Below are 15153 nucleotides of genomic sequence, written 5' to 3' on the forward strand. Positions count from 1 at the left end.
AACAATATGGGGAAAATCACAGGACAGGTGTCCTAATACTTTTTGTCCATATACCTGTAAATAAATAAGAAGTCTGACATGTGTTTTAATATATTACAATGATCATCACTGGCAGAAATTTGGTCTAAGAAGAAAATGATAGTAACCCTAATTCTGCTTCATGTAAGGTTCCATCCCACACACTCACACTTTGCTCCTTACCTGAACGCTGTTGAGGTTGCACAAATTTTTACAGAATAAAAGCCACGATGCGTTCCTTCTCGAAAGGTTACCTACGTTTTAAGGGCGTGGAAAGAGTAGCACAAAAGTCAGCACTTTTTCTCCTAACGCTCTTTCGCTTCTCGAGGTCACGAAGACGTTGATGAAGCGATCACACGCTCAGCCGGCCGTGAAACATGACCGGTTGTACTGTGCACTAGCCTAAACATCCGAGTCCTCCACAACAGAGAGAGGACGAAGATCTGGAGATTTGGACAGCTGCTGCGATTCACACAAAGATACTCGTGTGCAGCGTATGAGGTCAGCACAGCGGCAGCACTCTGACACACAGCTGGAACCAAAGCCCCCGGGAAAAAAGAATTCCAGTCTTAAATGTCACAGGGCTGAGAGAGACAACGCATCACTGACCTTCAACCCCGATGTGCTGTTTATGTCTCCACGGCCTGTTGACCCACACACTATATCGAGACTTGATATCAAATAGAAATACATACACATTTGTATTAATATTGTACAATTTTTGTACAGTATCAAGTGCAAAAGTTTGTATGCGCTTCCCTTTATTTTCTACAAAACGAGATTAATTTCAAATATTTTTCTTGTAATTAATCCATTATTGTTTTTGTTTTTTTTGACAAAACTCGAAGGGTTGAATATGTTTGTGACCTGCTATAAACCATGAATATCAGGATGTTGGATACAAACATTGCACAAACTCGCAAAGTCAAAAGTGAATGAGATCGGAAAGAAGAGCTCTCACAATAGGAATTGGATTATCTTTTGGAGAACTGGAGAAAGAATGAAAAACATTCGTATGTGTTTAAGGCCACCATTATAAAATGAATGCGGCATGAATTCCACATCACACAGCAGATCCATTCTCAGAAAATGCTGTATCAGCTTGCTCTTTGTCTATGCTTAGTGGTTAAGGCATTGGATTTTTTGCTTTGAAGGTCAAGAGTTTAAATCCCAGCCACACCATGTTGCCACTCCTGGGCCCCTGAGCAAGGCCCTTAACCCCATAGCTGCTCAGTTGTATGAATGAGATAAATGTACAGTGGGGGAAAGGTTATTTGATCCCTTGCTGATTTGGTGAGTCTAGAACAGTCTAGAATTTTAACAGAAAGAAACACAGAATATTTTTTAAAAATCCATAAAAAAAACATTTAATAAATAAGTATTTGATCCCATACCAACCAGCAAGAATTCTGACACCCACAGACCCAAATTAGTGCAATGCCTTTAGAAAAGATCTCCATTAACTCATTATGTGAATATCAGACAACTGTCACAGAATCAACCTCTTCTATTCAAACCTCTCCCCCACCATGGACCAAGATTGTAGACCTGCACAAGGCTGGAATGGGCTACAAGACCATCAGATTGTTGTCCTGGCCGTACGATTTTTTTTCATAGTCATGCTGGAAGACCATCCACGACCCATCTTCAGTGTTCTGGCTTAGTGTGTTTTGTTCTTGGTGTTTTACCAATGGTTTTCTTGGTGACTGTGGTCCCAGCTGCCTTAAGATTATTAATAAGTTTATCCCGTGTAATTCTGGGCTGATCTCTCACCCTTCTCCGAATCATCCTTACCTCATAAGGGTGAGATTGAACATGGAGCTCCAGCGCGAGGACGATTGACTTATCTTGTACTTCTTCCATTCCAGATTATTGCAGCAACAGTGGTCTCTTTCTCACCAAGATTCTCGCTGATGGTCTTGTAGCCCATGCCGGCCTTATGCATGTCTACAATCTTGTCCCTGATGTCCTTTGACAGCTTTTTGGTCTTGCCCATGGTGGTCTTGCCCATGGTGGTGGTAGTCTTGCCCATGGTGGTGGAGAGGTTTGAATGGAAAAGGGTGATTCTGTGACGAGTGTCTTTTATACACATAACGAGTTGATTTTAGGAGAACTTTCTTAAAAGACACAGGAATAATTTGGGTCTGTGGGAGTCAGAATTCTTGCTGGTTGGTAGGAGATCAAATACTTAATTCACTCAATCAAATACAAATTAATTTATATATAATAGTGAATATTTTTTTTCTGGATTTTTAAAAAATTCTTTCTCTCATAAAAATTCTAGACTGTTCACTTCTTTGTAAGGGGGTAAACTCACAAAAGCAGCAGGGAATCAAATAATTCTTTCCCCCACTGTAAGTCACTCTGGATAAATGCGGTAAATGTAAATGTGCTTTTGTTTGTTGTGCCATTTATCTTCATTTTTCCTCCGGTATCCATTCCTGTCCTGATATATCAACCGTCTGTTCGAATGACTTCGGAATGCAATTTGTTTTCCATGTAGCGCCCATTACTGAACATTACACCTCAACAATGATGGAACTGTAATGAATGGATTTTCGGTGCTTCCCAGATGAGAATGGGTTCCCTTTTGAGTCTGGTTCCTTTCAAGGTTTTTTATTCATGCCATCTCAGTTAGTTTTTCGTTGCTATTGTCACCACTGGCTTACTCATTAAAGATAAACTTCTAAGAAACAAACTTATAGGCACTAAACTCATACATTTCATATAACCTCTTTATTTCTGTAAAGCTGCTTTGGGACAGTTTCCATTGTTAAAAGCAGTACACAAATCAAACTGAATTGAGTTTGAATTGTCCTGTCTAAGGTATTTTGCCCAAATGTGTGCACCTGCTCTGTATTAAACCAACCACTCTATATTAATCAACATCCCACACATTTTCATTCTTTCGATAATGCAAAGCGTACATACTTATTAAATTGTTTTACATTTCAAAGTGAACTTTTGTGTAAACTTTTGCACAATCATTTTATATCCGAATGAAACCAGTCCTTGCTACGGATAATGACGGAAGCCGCGACAGTGGCTTTAAAGATAAAGCAGTACTCCGGAGCTAATGCACACAGGAAACGTGGCCGTGCAATCATCACGCGAGCGTCTGAGCAAAGATCGTTTATCTGCTGGATGAAGAGCAGACTGTCGCGATCAAGGAATCGATAATGTTACATAATGACTTTTTGAAAGGGAGCACGAGTCAAAAGTGCACAATAAAGTGCACAGTAATGACATCAGGGATGATCTGTGAAATAATGCTCACACACACACACACACACACACACACACACACACACACACAAGCGTTTCCTACAAGCATACTTTTGAATCCTGACAAAGAAAATCCAGTATCGCATCTAAATTCTCAAATCTGATTGGTCAGAAGGTATTGATTTATTTTCAAGCTTTTCTACTTCAACCATTTTTATAATAACAAATCGTTTATAGAAACAAAACATGAACGAATCGAAAACATTTCCAAATGTTTGATATGAGTAGAGTGTTATTTTAGTAAGCATTTGTTGGAAGGAGTCTCCAGTGTCAGTGCTTTGTAATAGTTTAATGTTTATGTGGTGGTGTTTTTTTTTTGTCTTATTAACTTAATAAGACAGTTTTTAGCTTTTGGAATCAAAGTAATAAAGTGTGTGTTGATTGTACCTCTAAATGGATAAAAAGTGCAAATAATTTTTTATTATTTTATTTTTTAATTGGCATCATTAAAATACTGCTGTGGTATAAATAAATAATTTATATTTTATTCCCGACATTAACCAGTTCTTACAGATTTATAAGCACTTTTGTTACCCAGTTGATGAAGGACTTTTGTCCAACACTGTCCACCACTTCTCAGCAATTTGAGCAACAGGGTTTAAATGTATCCATCCATGATTTATAAGGTTTTTAGTAGACTATAAGGACATAATGTGATTTTCGGAACGTGTCCAAATCTCTCAGATGAAGGTTGTATATCTGTTTACTTGATATACAGAGGGTACTGAGCGAGTGCCAAGTAATAACTACAGAGGAAGGAAGTTCAAATGTTATTGAAACCATCCCATTGCACACTCATTTCTCGCTTACTCAAACTTGATTTTATTCAAATCCTTTATGAAATCAGCAGAAGAACTTTTTTTCCTATGTACCGTAATTTCCGGACTATAAAGCGCACCCATATATAAGCCGCACCCACTGAATTTTACAAATATTTTTATTTTTAACATAAATAAGCCACACCTGTCTGTAAACCGCAGGCGTCTACACTAATGTACTTTACACAGGCTTTAACGAAAGACACGTTACACACGGTGTAACTGGTGAAATATGTTGCGCTTCCTTTAGGAGCATAGCCGTATTTTGGGAATAGCCTGCTGCATGCTGCACTGCATTTTTCCGGTATTACTGCATGTGTGCAAGACGAGGAATATGTCCTTATTATTTTCTGATGCTCATTTCTAAGTTTCTTTGACTAACCCGTAACACTGTTGCCAAGAAAAATAAAAAAGCACGAGTTTTGGAAACCTGTCTGTGCTTATATGATTTCTGTTGCAACTGGAGTTAGTGAGCTCTCCCATGATCCAGACTCAACGCGTTACAATGGCTTGTATCTAAACAGTAGCCGACCAAGTAAGTTCACTGTCTTCCTCCTTCTTTTCACAACAATTTCTCTTGGGAGTTTTTTCTTTTACACTTTTTACACACAAGGATTTGGATTCCTGACTTTTCCACAGCCATATGTGGTTCTTCCTCAAACTGTTACCACAAAGTTGAAGGCACTCAATTGTTTAATAGGTCTTTGGATGCTGTAGCTTTAAAAATTTCCCTCATTTAAACTAGGAGACTCAAACCTGTTCAAGCATGACAATGCTCCTGTGCACAAAACCACCTTTACGAATATATAGATTACATGGGTTGGAGTGGAGGATCTTGAGTGGCCTGGTAAAGAACTCTAATCTCAACCTTTACTGAAGACATTCAGGATGAATGTTAACCCTGACTGCACCCCAGGCCTCCTCATGCTACATCAGTACCTGACTTTAACACTCTTGCGGGTGAATGAGCACAAATCTCCACAATCTTACAGCCACGTTGCCACAAAACTGTGCATATAGTGTAGTTTTAGTCCAATACTTTAAAGTACTTTACTTTACTCAAACTAAACAACTGTATAGCATGTGATTTCCTGGGTGTGTATTTTTTCACCATCTAACCAGAGTCAGTGGGTTTAAAATAACATGTTTGAGTGTAAGAACAAGACTTGCCACTTTGCTGCTGTTAAATACTGTATATTTCGTTATTATTTTAAAACATCTTGACAGACTTCCTTCTGTCAGAACTCTGCACAAGACACTATTGAAAAAAAATACTCCTAAATTGAAACCATACCTCTTTCTACACATTCTCTACCTGACCAAGTCATTGTTATAAAACGGTCATAATAGACGTAATTACGTTTAAGTGCCCAGACTCAGGCTCTCTTAAAAATCCAAGCTTTCACCATGAATAGAGTTTCCCAGCCATCCAATTCTGCTGAAAAATGCCACTCCACTCCACAAACATTACAACGATTCATGCTGATTTGTTACCACCTCTGTAGAGGACAACCAATGAGACACAGTGTTGCTGGATTTCCTTATAAAAACGCAGTCTGGTCGAGTCTCAAAGTTCTTTGCTCATGTCATCTCAGAGATTGTTTCCTTGTCACAGTCACCACTGAAACCCCCATTATGTACAAATTTAAAGGAAATATTTTAAAATGTATATTGGAAATTTACTCAATTCTGTAAAGCTGCTTTGGGACAATGGCCATTGTTAAAATTGCTATACAAGTAAAATTGTATTTATATTGAATTAAGAGCTAAATGAGAAGCAGGACAGAGGAAATAAGCAAAGTGTAGGTTGATGTTACACTACCACTATGCTCATCTCCATGCCATCAGGATTACAGACTATCCTGAAGCTCCCGTCTGGGATTATAATCTCCACAAGATTCGGCACAAACAGCTTTCAACACCTTATTGCCAAATTCTTAAACTCCAAGAAAAGTACTTGTGCAGTGCTGCACTTCCTTTGATTGGTTCAGTGAGACGTTGAGCCACAGGAGGATTTCTGTAAATGCCACACATCTCTGGAACACATCCATTTAATTATTTAATCAAACTAAACATTTTAGAGTTGAAAGGCAAGATCGTCTGAGTCTGTTTAAACTCCACCAGCCATTTAATTGAAACCTTTAATGTTTTTAAGGCTGGTCTGTGACATAAAATGGAATATGTGTTAAAAAAAAAAAAAAAAAAAAAAATATATATATATATATATATATATATATATATATATATATATATATAAAATATTATTATTATTATTATTATTATTAATAAACAAGAATATAAATTAAAGTAGAAAAAATCATCATAAATTAAATAAATAAAATCTAATAAAAAAGTAAAAAATTAATGAAACAATGAAAAAGTATACAGATGTCAGTTTTAGTTCAGATTTAGTCCTTAATCTTAATAATTTTAATGTTACTATTTATTAATATATAAATTAATACGCAATTTTAAATATAATACCCCACCACTATCTGGCTTATTAAGGGTTAATCAACTTGCTTCTGTTTGGTGACAATTAATCATAATGTTACACCACAGTGCTGCTCTATACTTCATTCTGATTGTCATAATGTGTATAATAATCTAACATAACAGCAGTTCTGATATAAGTGTGTTTATATTCAAATATCATTGTTTCTGTTGTAACAGCTCACTCACAGGGAAGTGTATTTTGGATGTTTGGGACTAAACTATTGTTAATATGATGAAGTTTCCTATAAGGCAATCCTATGGTTTATGAAAGGAGTCTCCAGTGCTAGTCAAGTAAGATAAATCAGTAAAGCGTCCAAACCAGAACCCATATACAAACTAGGAAACTTTCCTATTAAATTCAGATATAAATGAAAAATAAATAAAATAAAATAAAATAAAATACAAAATTTGAGTTGTGAAATGTATAGCTCGTTTACATTTACATTTATGCCATTTTGGCAGATGCCCTTACCCAGAGCGACTTACACTGATTCAATTCATACAACTGAGCAACTATGCGGTTAAGGGCCTTGCTCAGGGGCCCCTGGAGAGGCAGCTTGGTGTGGCTGGGATTTGAACTCAAGACTTTCAGATTTAAGTCCAATTAATTACCCATGAAGATACCACTTCCTATAGTCACTGTGAACTAGGAACCAACTTGATGTTCTTTACACCTTTGACACTATCAACACTAAACCTAATCATAAAAGACAAAAAAAAAGACAAAAAGAAAGAAAAAAGAGCTGTTAGTAAACAATTGCAATAGTAAATGCTATGGTATAATGGGAAAATAAACACAAAAAAACACAAGATTTTCGACTCAAACCCATGTAAAGCATATCTTCATTAAGCTGGCTTTGTGCACTCCTAGTTTGAGTCTCCTAGTTCATGTTAATGGAAAATCTATTGCTACTGCATCCAAAGACAAAGGTTTGAGGAAGAACCACATATGGCTGGAAAAGTTCCAATACTTTTGTTCCGATATTGTAGCTGAGAAATACTGACAGAGAACGAGAGAGGCTAAAGCCACCGTTTTACAAGAACATTTATCTAATGAGAAGAAAAGGTGAGGGGAAAATGCTGAACGGCTTTGTACAATCTGACAGAACATGAATTGTGGAATTGTTCAAATATCAGCTGAGGAGCTTAGTCAGTGTTGGGATGATGTTTTTTGTTTGTTTGTGAGCTGGAAATTGGTGGTCCATCCTCATGACTGTCACCAGCCTGACCTTTTCCTGCGTCACAGAACACTCAGTGATTCAATGGTGGCATTTTAAAAGAAAGGACGTCACTCTTCTACTGCATGACCACAGAAAAGTTTCTTTTATCACTGCATGCTGCATCGTACAGATCACAGAAAGGATTCAAAACCAATCCTGGTTCATTTTACACCATCCCATTAGGAAACCTTTGTCTCGCCGTCTTCGTATACCAACCAGAACTAAGGCTTCCAATAGCGTGGCTCAGCCACTGCAGCTGTTCAGCTTCCAAAGACGCATACAAACGTCTATTAAGTTGAGTTTTTATATTTCTGTTCCACAATCCATAATCTATAAAATCAAAGTTTTTTTTTTTTACCATTTTTATGGAATTATGGAAAAAAAAGAAGTTTGAGGCTCATTGTAAGTGCATTAACAGCAAACAATTAAAATATTTAACATGAGATTTAATGTTGTACTTTTTTCCACGTGTCTTTTTCCTTTCCATTAAAATGCTAACTTTTTTTTTTTTTTAATGTGCCAACATTTAAACGTTAATCCTAAAAAAATGTAACATGATATAAATAGTAATAAATCTATTGCCATGTATACGATCATCTGGGGAAAAAAAAAATTATTCTTTTTTTTTTTTTACTTTGTATCAAGAAACGTTTTTAATCGTCTGAAATTATCGTTTTTATTCTGTATGCCTACTGTACCCCATGATTATGGCTCTCCTGAAGACCAAATATTAAGATCTGGAAAGTTATGAGGGAAGGTTTATTTGTTTAGGGAACATGTAGTGCTCTGTTAGAACCCAACCTGCTTTTAGAGTGATGAGAACAAGGAAAATGTTCTCGGTGGGTTTTTTTTCCCCCAACATTCCCATCATGTCCTGGATCTTTCTGACATACAGTATCAGTAAAAGCTCGACAAGGACCAGGATGTAATTACACACATTGCGTGCAGCCAACTAATGTTACTCTGGTCGAGACAAAAGAAACTCGCATGAGAAGCACAAGGCTTGAACTGCACCAGTGAGCTCTTTTACTGACCTAAACCCACACACACACACACACACACACACACACACACACACACACACACACACGCTCACACACGCTCACTCACACACTTCAGTGCACATCGTTGCCTGCTCCTAAACAGTTCACTGGTCATATTAAAAGTGATTCCACATTTCTCCTCTTACCATGGTGGGTGTCCAGAACGGCCGTGTCGACCTGCTCCATAACTTCAAAGCTGTGTGAAATGAGAATCAGACATAGTGCTGGAGCAGTTCAGTGATCCGAGAAGTCTGTTTATCCACACAGGTCGCGTGCTGCCTCCTTTCAGCCTCTGCTCAGCTTCTGCTCAGCTCAGCCACTCACCAAGCTGCTGCGTCTGACAGTTAAAGGGAAATGGATTGGGACAAGGCCGATCTTCGCCGCTTCTCAGGGGCCCTCTCTATCCTAACTCTCGCACCAGCACTCTTAAAGACACAGCACTTGCCTTTCTCTCTATCTCTCCCTCTCTACCTCCCTCCTTCTCCTTGCCTGCCTCCTGTTTTTTTTCCCCCTCACTTTTCTTCCCTCCCTCTCGCCCTCCCACACTCCTTCCCTCTCGCCCTTCCCGATCGCTTGCTGTCGTCCTCTCTTACTTTTTTTAAACAGACTGTTGCCTCAACATCAGCTCAGAATCTTTGCCCAACCTGAGTGCACATCAAATCATTACCCAGACTGGCCCAGCAAATGGCTTTCATAACATAAAATCTCTAAGAGCTCCAACGTCTGAAAGCATCAGATCCCTGCTCGAAGAGATCGTTAAAAAATAAATAAATAAATAAATAAATAAATAAAAACCAAGGGTTTTCTTTTCCGCGCGCTTCACCTCAACCTCCTTAACCCGAACCGCAAGCATTAATACGCTGCAAGACTCAATCCTCGGAAAAAAGAACTGAATCTGAGGTAGTGTATGCGTTATTATTTATGCATTAAAGCGTCCATTTGTAACATTAAAAGTGTTATTAGACCTGTAATAATCTCCTCACATTAAAGATATCTATGAGGTAAAATATTACCCTTCACTAAAGCAGGCTACTTTCGTTATTTTTAGGCTTCTAAAGTTAAAATTTGCACTGCAGGTCACAAGCTCTAAAAACAACATATCGCTGCTTTAAAATAAACCGATTATTAGAGAGTCAGTTGCTTCTCATTAACTAGAATCGGAATCATCTTTTATTGCCAAGCATCAAGGGTTACATGTACAAGGGATTTGTCATTGTGTGCTGGTGCTATAAAAATATGAAAAAATGTAAAAGCTAGAAATATTTGAATACTATGGTTATAAATAATGTTAGACATTAAACTTTCTTTAGGCTTCTCCAATTAGTGGTCACCACAGCGGACCATCCGCATGTTCAATTTGGCACATGTTTTTACGCTGGATGCCCTTCCTAACGCAACCCTCCCCATTTATCTGGGCTTGGGACCGGCACTAAGGCTTGTGCAACCCTAATGGGTTGGTTCCCTGACCAGGGATTGAACCCGGGCCATAGCGGTGAGAGCGCCGCATCCTAACCACTAGACCACCAGGAAACCTAAATAATGTTAGACATTAACTATATAATTTGTGCAGAGTGTGTAAAGCGCAAATCATAATATTTCCCAAATACACCGATCGGGCATAACATTATGACCACTGACCGTTGAAGTGAATAACACTGATTATCTCTTCATGGCACCTGTTAGTATGTGGTGCTGTATATATCAGGCAGCAAGTGAACATTTTGTCATCAAATTTGACGTGTTAGAAGCAGAAAAAATGGGCGAGCGTAAGGATTTGAGTGAGTAGACGACTAGACGACTAGACGACTGGGTCAGAGCATCTCCAAAACTGCAGCTCTTGTGGGATGTTCTTCAAAAGTGCTTCAAGGAAGGAAGGTGGTGAACCAGCGACAGGGTCGTGGGTGGCCGAGGCTCATTGATGCACGTGGAGAGCGAAGGCTGGACGTGTGGTCCGATCTAACAGACGAGCTCCTGTAGCTCAAACTGCTGAAGAAGTTAATGCTGTTGATGCTCGACGGGTCAGAACTGTTTTGGCAGCAAAAGGGGGACCAACACAATATTAGGCAGGTGGTCATAATGTTATACCTGAATAGTGTGAAACATGCTTTTGTGTTTTTTTTTTTTTTTTAGATGATTTCATTACTTAGGATCAAAATATATGTGAAAGTTATATGCTGTGAATTTAAACTTTATTTAGAGGCTGGAGAATATTCACTTGAATCTACAGTTTCACAATCTTTGCTCTTCTCAGGCACATGCACCGACTGATTCATCTTGATCCACGATTTGAAATTTGAAAAGCTCACAGCTTGGACACAGCTTTGCAAATGGTTCACAGAGGAGCCGCTTCAAAAAATGACGAGTCTGTGTAGAGTCGGAGAAACGCTGCAGGCAGGCTAGATTGTTAAACAAAGGCATCCTGTGACAGCAGTGTGATTATTCCACCCACTCCAGATTAGAGCTCTTTGGCCGGCCGGAGATCCAACTAGACAGATAGAAAGCACCAGAGCATTCACTCTGTCTGGAGCCTTTATACACACTCTGTTGTGTGTCCTAGTGTAGTCAATAAAACAGCATTCTACATTATTAATTGAAAAAACTTTCTTTCAGCTTCTTCCATCAGGGGTCGCCACAGCGGATCATCCACATGTTTGATTTGGGACATGTTTTTATGCTGGATTTTACGCCTTCTTAACGCAACCCTCCCCATTTATCCGGGCTTGGGACCGGCACTAAGAGTGGCTGGGGTCGGTTCCCTGACCGGGGATCGAACCCAGGCCGCAGCAGTGAGAGCGCCGCATCCTAACCACTAGACCACCAGGGGACCAATTCTAGATTATTAATTGTCCAAATAATTTGTACCTTTTTTTTTTTTTTTTTTTTACAAAGAATTTACTTTTCACATATGATTATGTAAGTAACTGTCAATCACAGGCTCCTGAGGAACTTATCATCATCAGGAGATCGCAAGAACGAATCAAATTATTTCAAATACATTTAAGTTCTCGGTCACCTGTAATTTTGTAAATTCCCAGTTTATTTTGATTAATTCCAAGTTTATTCCCATTAATTCCTGTTTATTCCTATGGAAATTGCCAAAAACAGTCCTGACCCATCAATTATTAACAGCATTAACTTAATATACTACATCAAGCATTAGAAAACAATTTGCTAACTAGCTTTTACAAGCTACTATTTGTCCTGACTGAGCAAACACACTGAATTTTCCATCAGCGGGATGCGAAAGTGGGTAGATTTAGGATTTGCATGCTTGAGGTGTCTGATTCATGCACTCACTTCTATGTGGGGTTTGGGTGCTCTTATCCTTACACAGCTGTCGTTGTTTTGAGGTGCTGGGGTCATGTCTCAGGAGCCACATTGTGCACAACTCGGCTGGTCGCTCTCCCAGGGGTAACCAGCTGATCTGCGAAAAGGTGTAACATTAGGTATTAGGAGAAACATCACTTCTTTATTCAGTTTCTCAAGGAGAAGCTAATCGCTTAGTTTGCTGAGGTGTCAGTTTAAGATCTGCTGCCCCCTAGAGTACAAAAGCATCACATGCACTTTATTACACGAGCATCAACATTTAGAGCAGCGTTGAAGGTTCTAATGATCAGCTACAAGCTTTGAAAATTTTGACATCTTATAGTTATGTCCATAAAGTGTTGCATGTTCCTTTTTCTCTATAATAACACCAAGTTTCACTACAATCTTGAAATCTTCAGTTTTATTCCTGCTAATTTCAACCTCCTCTTGAATAGAGAATAATCAGATGAATGAATGAAGAACTCACTCTTAGCAAACAATGCATTCAATCACTTCAATCCGAATCCTCAGGATCCTTCACCCTATTGCACTTCCTTAAGAGAAACGTATACAATCATGGACCACCCACCTCTGCTTTGTCAAACAGCACCAGCTCACATTTAGTCAGGAGGCAAAGCTTCACCTTCCAGCTCACGGGCTCCATCAGCGGCTGCCCACGAGAAATCCAGTGCACAGACGAACCGCTCATATCTGCAACGCAAACGTGTACGTGACTTAATAATGGTATTTCTGAGTTCGGAGAACATCTTCCACTAGATATGGGAGTGCACTTGTTGACATTTCTTGAGATTCATTCAACCACAAGGTTGGTGAGGTGATGAAGCCTGGGGGGTGCAGTCAGTGTTCCAATTCATCCCAAAGGTGTTCAACAGGGCTGAGGTCAGAACTCTACAGCAGGCATCTCAAGATCTTTCATTCCACAATAAACCATATCTCAAAGGAGCTGGGGCAAAGGCATGCTAGAAAATGGGTTTGGGTCTCCTAGTTTGAATGAATGGAAAATTGAATGCTACCACATTCAAAGTCAACAGTTTGAGGAAGAAGCGCATACATACACAAGTCTACTAAGCGTTAGTTATTTTCTACAGCAAAAGATCTACAAGATCCAAAGTGGATTCAGAATCCAGTTCGGGGACTTGATTAAAGCTTTGAATAAAACAAGACTTTCCCCCTGCTGAGAAGTCAGGGGAAAAATTTTCAGACCTACCAATCACTTTCATCCAGCCTTGGTAGTGGCAGCGGGTCATCACCCGATCCATGGTGGTACGTCCTCTACTATGTCTTCATAGACACTATTTACATTTTTTAAGATCTTTGGTTATCTTTGGAACTGCTTTAGTAGGTCAGAGCCTGGGGAGTCAGCGGCAGAACAGCAGGAGCGCTTTCTCCTCCATGCCAAATCCAACTGACACCTAGCCTGCAGCAAGAAAAAGAACTTGTGATCTACTCAAGACCTCTCCAGCTGTCAGAAGGAAGCCCTAGTCTTGTCTATAGGATTTGTTTGGATTACAAAAGTGCACAGCAGTTACAGTGTCCTGACGCCATTCACCACCTTAATTAGATTAACAGATTACAGGAGAAGAGCTTCGGCTTTTCCGTTTCCTCATTTCAGTCCTCCATTAGGAGCTCTGGTACACTTACTCAATTCTGTATAAAAAAAAATAAAGAACAGTGACTTTATTGGGGCACTGATCTGTCTTTAGGAAAGTGATGGTTTTAAGGAGAATTGAGAAATCAAAGTCTGATACTTGGATTAATTTAGGGTTTGGCCCAGACCAGAATTCAAGCCACACAAGTCATTTGGAATTTGTCCGATTTTGAATAAAATTATAAAGCGATATTAGAGGCAGAATTTTTTAACTGAAACCCATTTGGATTAGGAGAATGCAGCAATTTGGACACAGCCCATGACACCAAAACTACTTAAATGAGTGATTATGGATATGAAGTCAGTGTTCATTACCTATTGATTACAAAATCCGTTGCAAAGTTAATCCAAACGTTACATTTCAGGCGTATTAAACACAATATGTGTGTGTGTGTGTGTGTGTGTAAAGGATACTGTTTTTTTTTTTTTTACAGCTGCAGATTAGATCTGTATTATGACCATCAATTTCTGGCGCCATCTAGTGTTTACTACATTTATTGCATACATTTTTGTAGCGTGTAAATAGAAAAATAATTTCTAATTTAGAGAAGCAATCATCATCTTGGAATAAAAAGAAAAAGTTAAATATAGTAAAAGCAATGGAAAGAAAAGAGTAGCTGAAAGGAGAGGAGTAGAAGAGAAGTGAAGATAAGGAGAGAAGGGACAAAAGAAGAAAAGAGGAGATAAGAGAAGAGGAAAAAGTAGTAAAAATGAGAAAAGAAGAAAGGGGAGAAGAGAGAAAATGCGAGAAAAGGAAAGAGAGATGTGGGAAAAGCAAAGGAAACAAACAGAGAGGAGAAGAAGATAAGAGCAGAGGAGAGGACAGAAAAGATCAGAGGAGAGAAGAGGAAAATAAGGTAAGCGAGGAAATAGTGGAGAGAAAAGAGAAGAAAAAGGAAAGAAGAGAGAAGATAAGAGGAGATAGAGAAGAAATGGGAAGAGAAAATAGATAAGGGAGAAGAGAAGATGAGAAACAAGAGAATTGGGAAATGCAAAGGAAAATAACAGAGGAGACGAGAAGAGAAAAGATGAGAGCAGAAAAGAGAAGAAAATAGAAGACGAGAGGATGAGAAAGAAGTGAATGAAGTGAAGAGAGGAGAGGTATGGCAGAAAGGAACTATTAAAAAACATCTAAATAAAAATAAAGAAATGGAAAAGAGGGGAAAATATTAAAGGAGTAATAAAAGGTAAAGAAACAACAAATAGGAAGGAGAAAAGAGAGAGAGAGAGAGAGAGAGAGAGAGAGAGAGAGAGAGAGAGAGAGAGAGAGAGAGAAAATACAACCACAAAGAAAAACG

The 15153-nt window shown here is 38.7% G+C and overlaps 1 protein-coding gene across 4 annotated transcripts in view; it reads right to left on the reverse strand.

The window, feature by feature from the left end:
• Nucleotides 1-13679, reverse strand: part of dab2ipa (DAB2 interacting protein a) — a 108017-nt gene extending 94338 nt beyond the window's left edge. The window contains exons 1-3 of one of the 4 annotated variants that reach the window (XM_046871285.1): nucleotides 13415-13679; nucleotides 12776-12897; nucleotides 12178-12304 (exon numbers count right to left, since the gene is read on the reverse strand). In XM_046871285.1, coding sequence (XP_046727241.1) covers nucleotides 12178-12304; nucleotides 12776-12897; nucleotides 13415-13466 — 301 coding nt within the window. In that variant the 5' untranslated portion in view covers nucleotides 13467-13679. Of the gene's footprint in view, nucleotides 1-9026; nucleotides 9357-12177; nucleotides 12305-12775; nucleotides 12898-13414 lie in introns of those variants that run through there. The other 3 variants (XM_046871287.1, XM_046871290.1, XM_046871289.1) reach the window with 3 other exon arrangements.
• Between the last annotated feature and the right edge of the window lie 1474 nt (nucleotides 13680-15153).

This window comes from Silurus meridionalis, chromosome 17, assembly GCF_014805685.1.
Source record: "Silurus meridionalis isolate SWU-2019-XX chromosome 17, ASM1480568v1, whole genome shotgun sequence".
NCBI lineage: Eukaryota > Metazoa > Chordata > Actinopteri > Siluriformes > Siluridae > Silurus > Silurus meridionalis.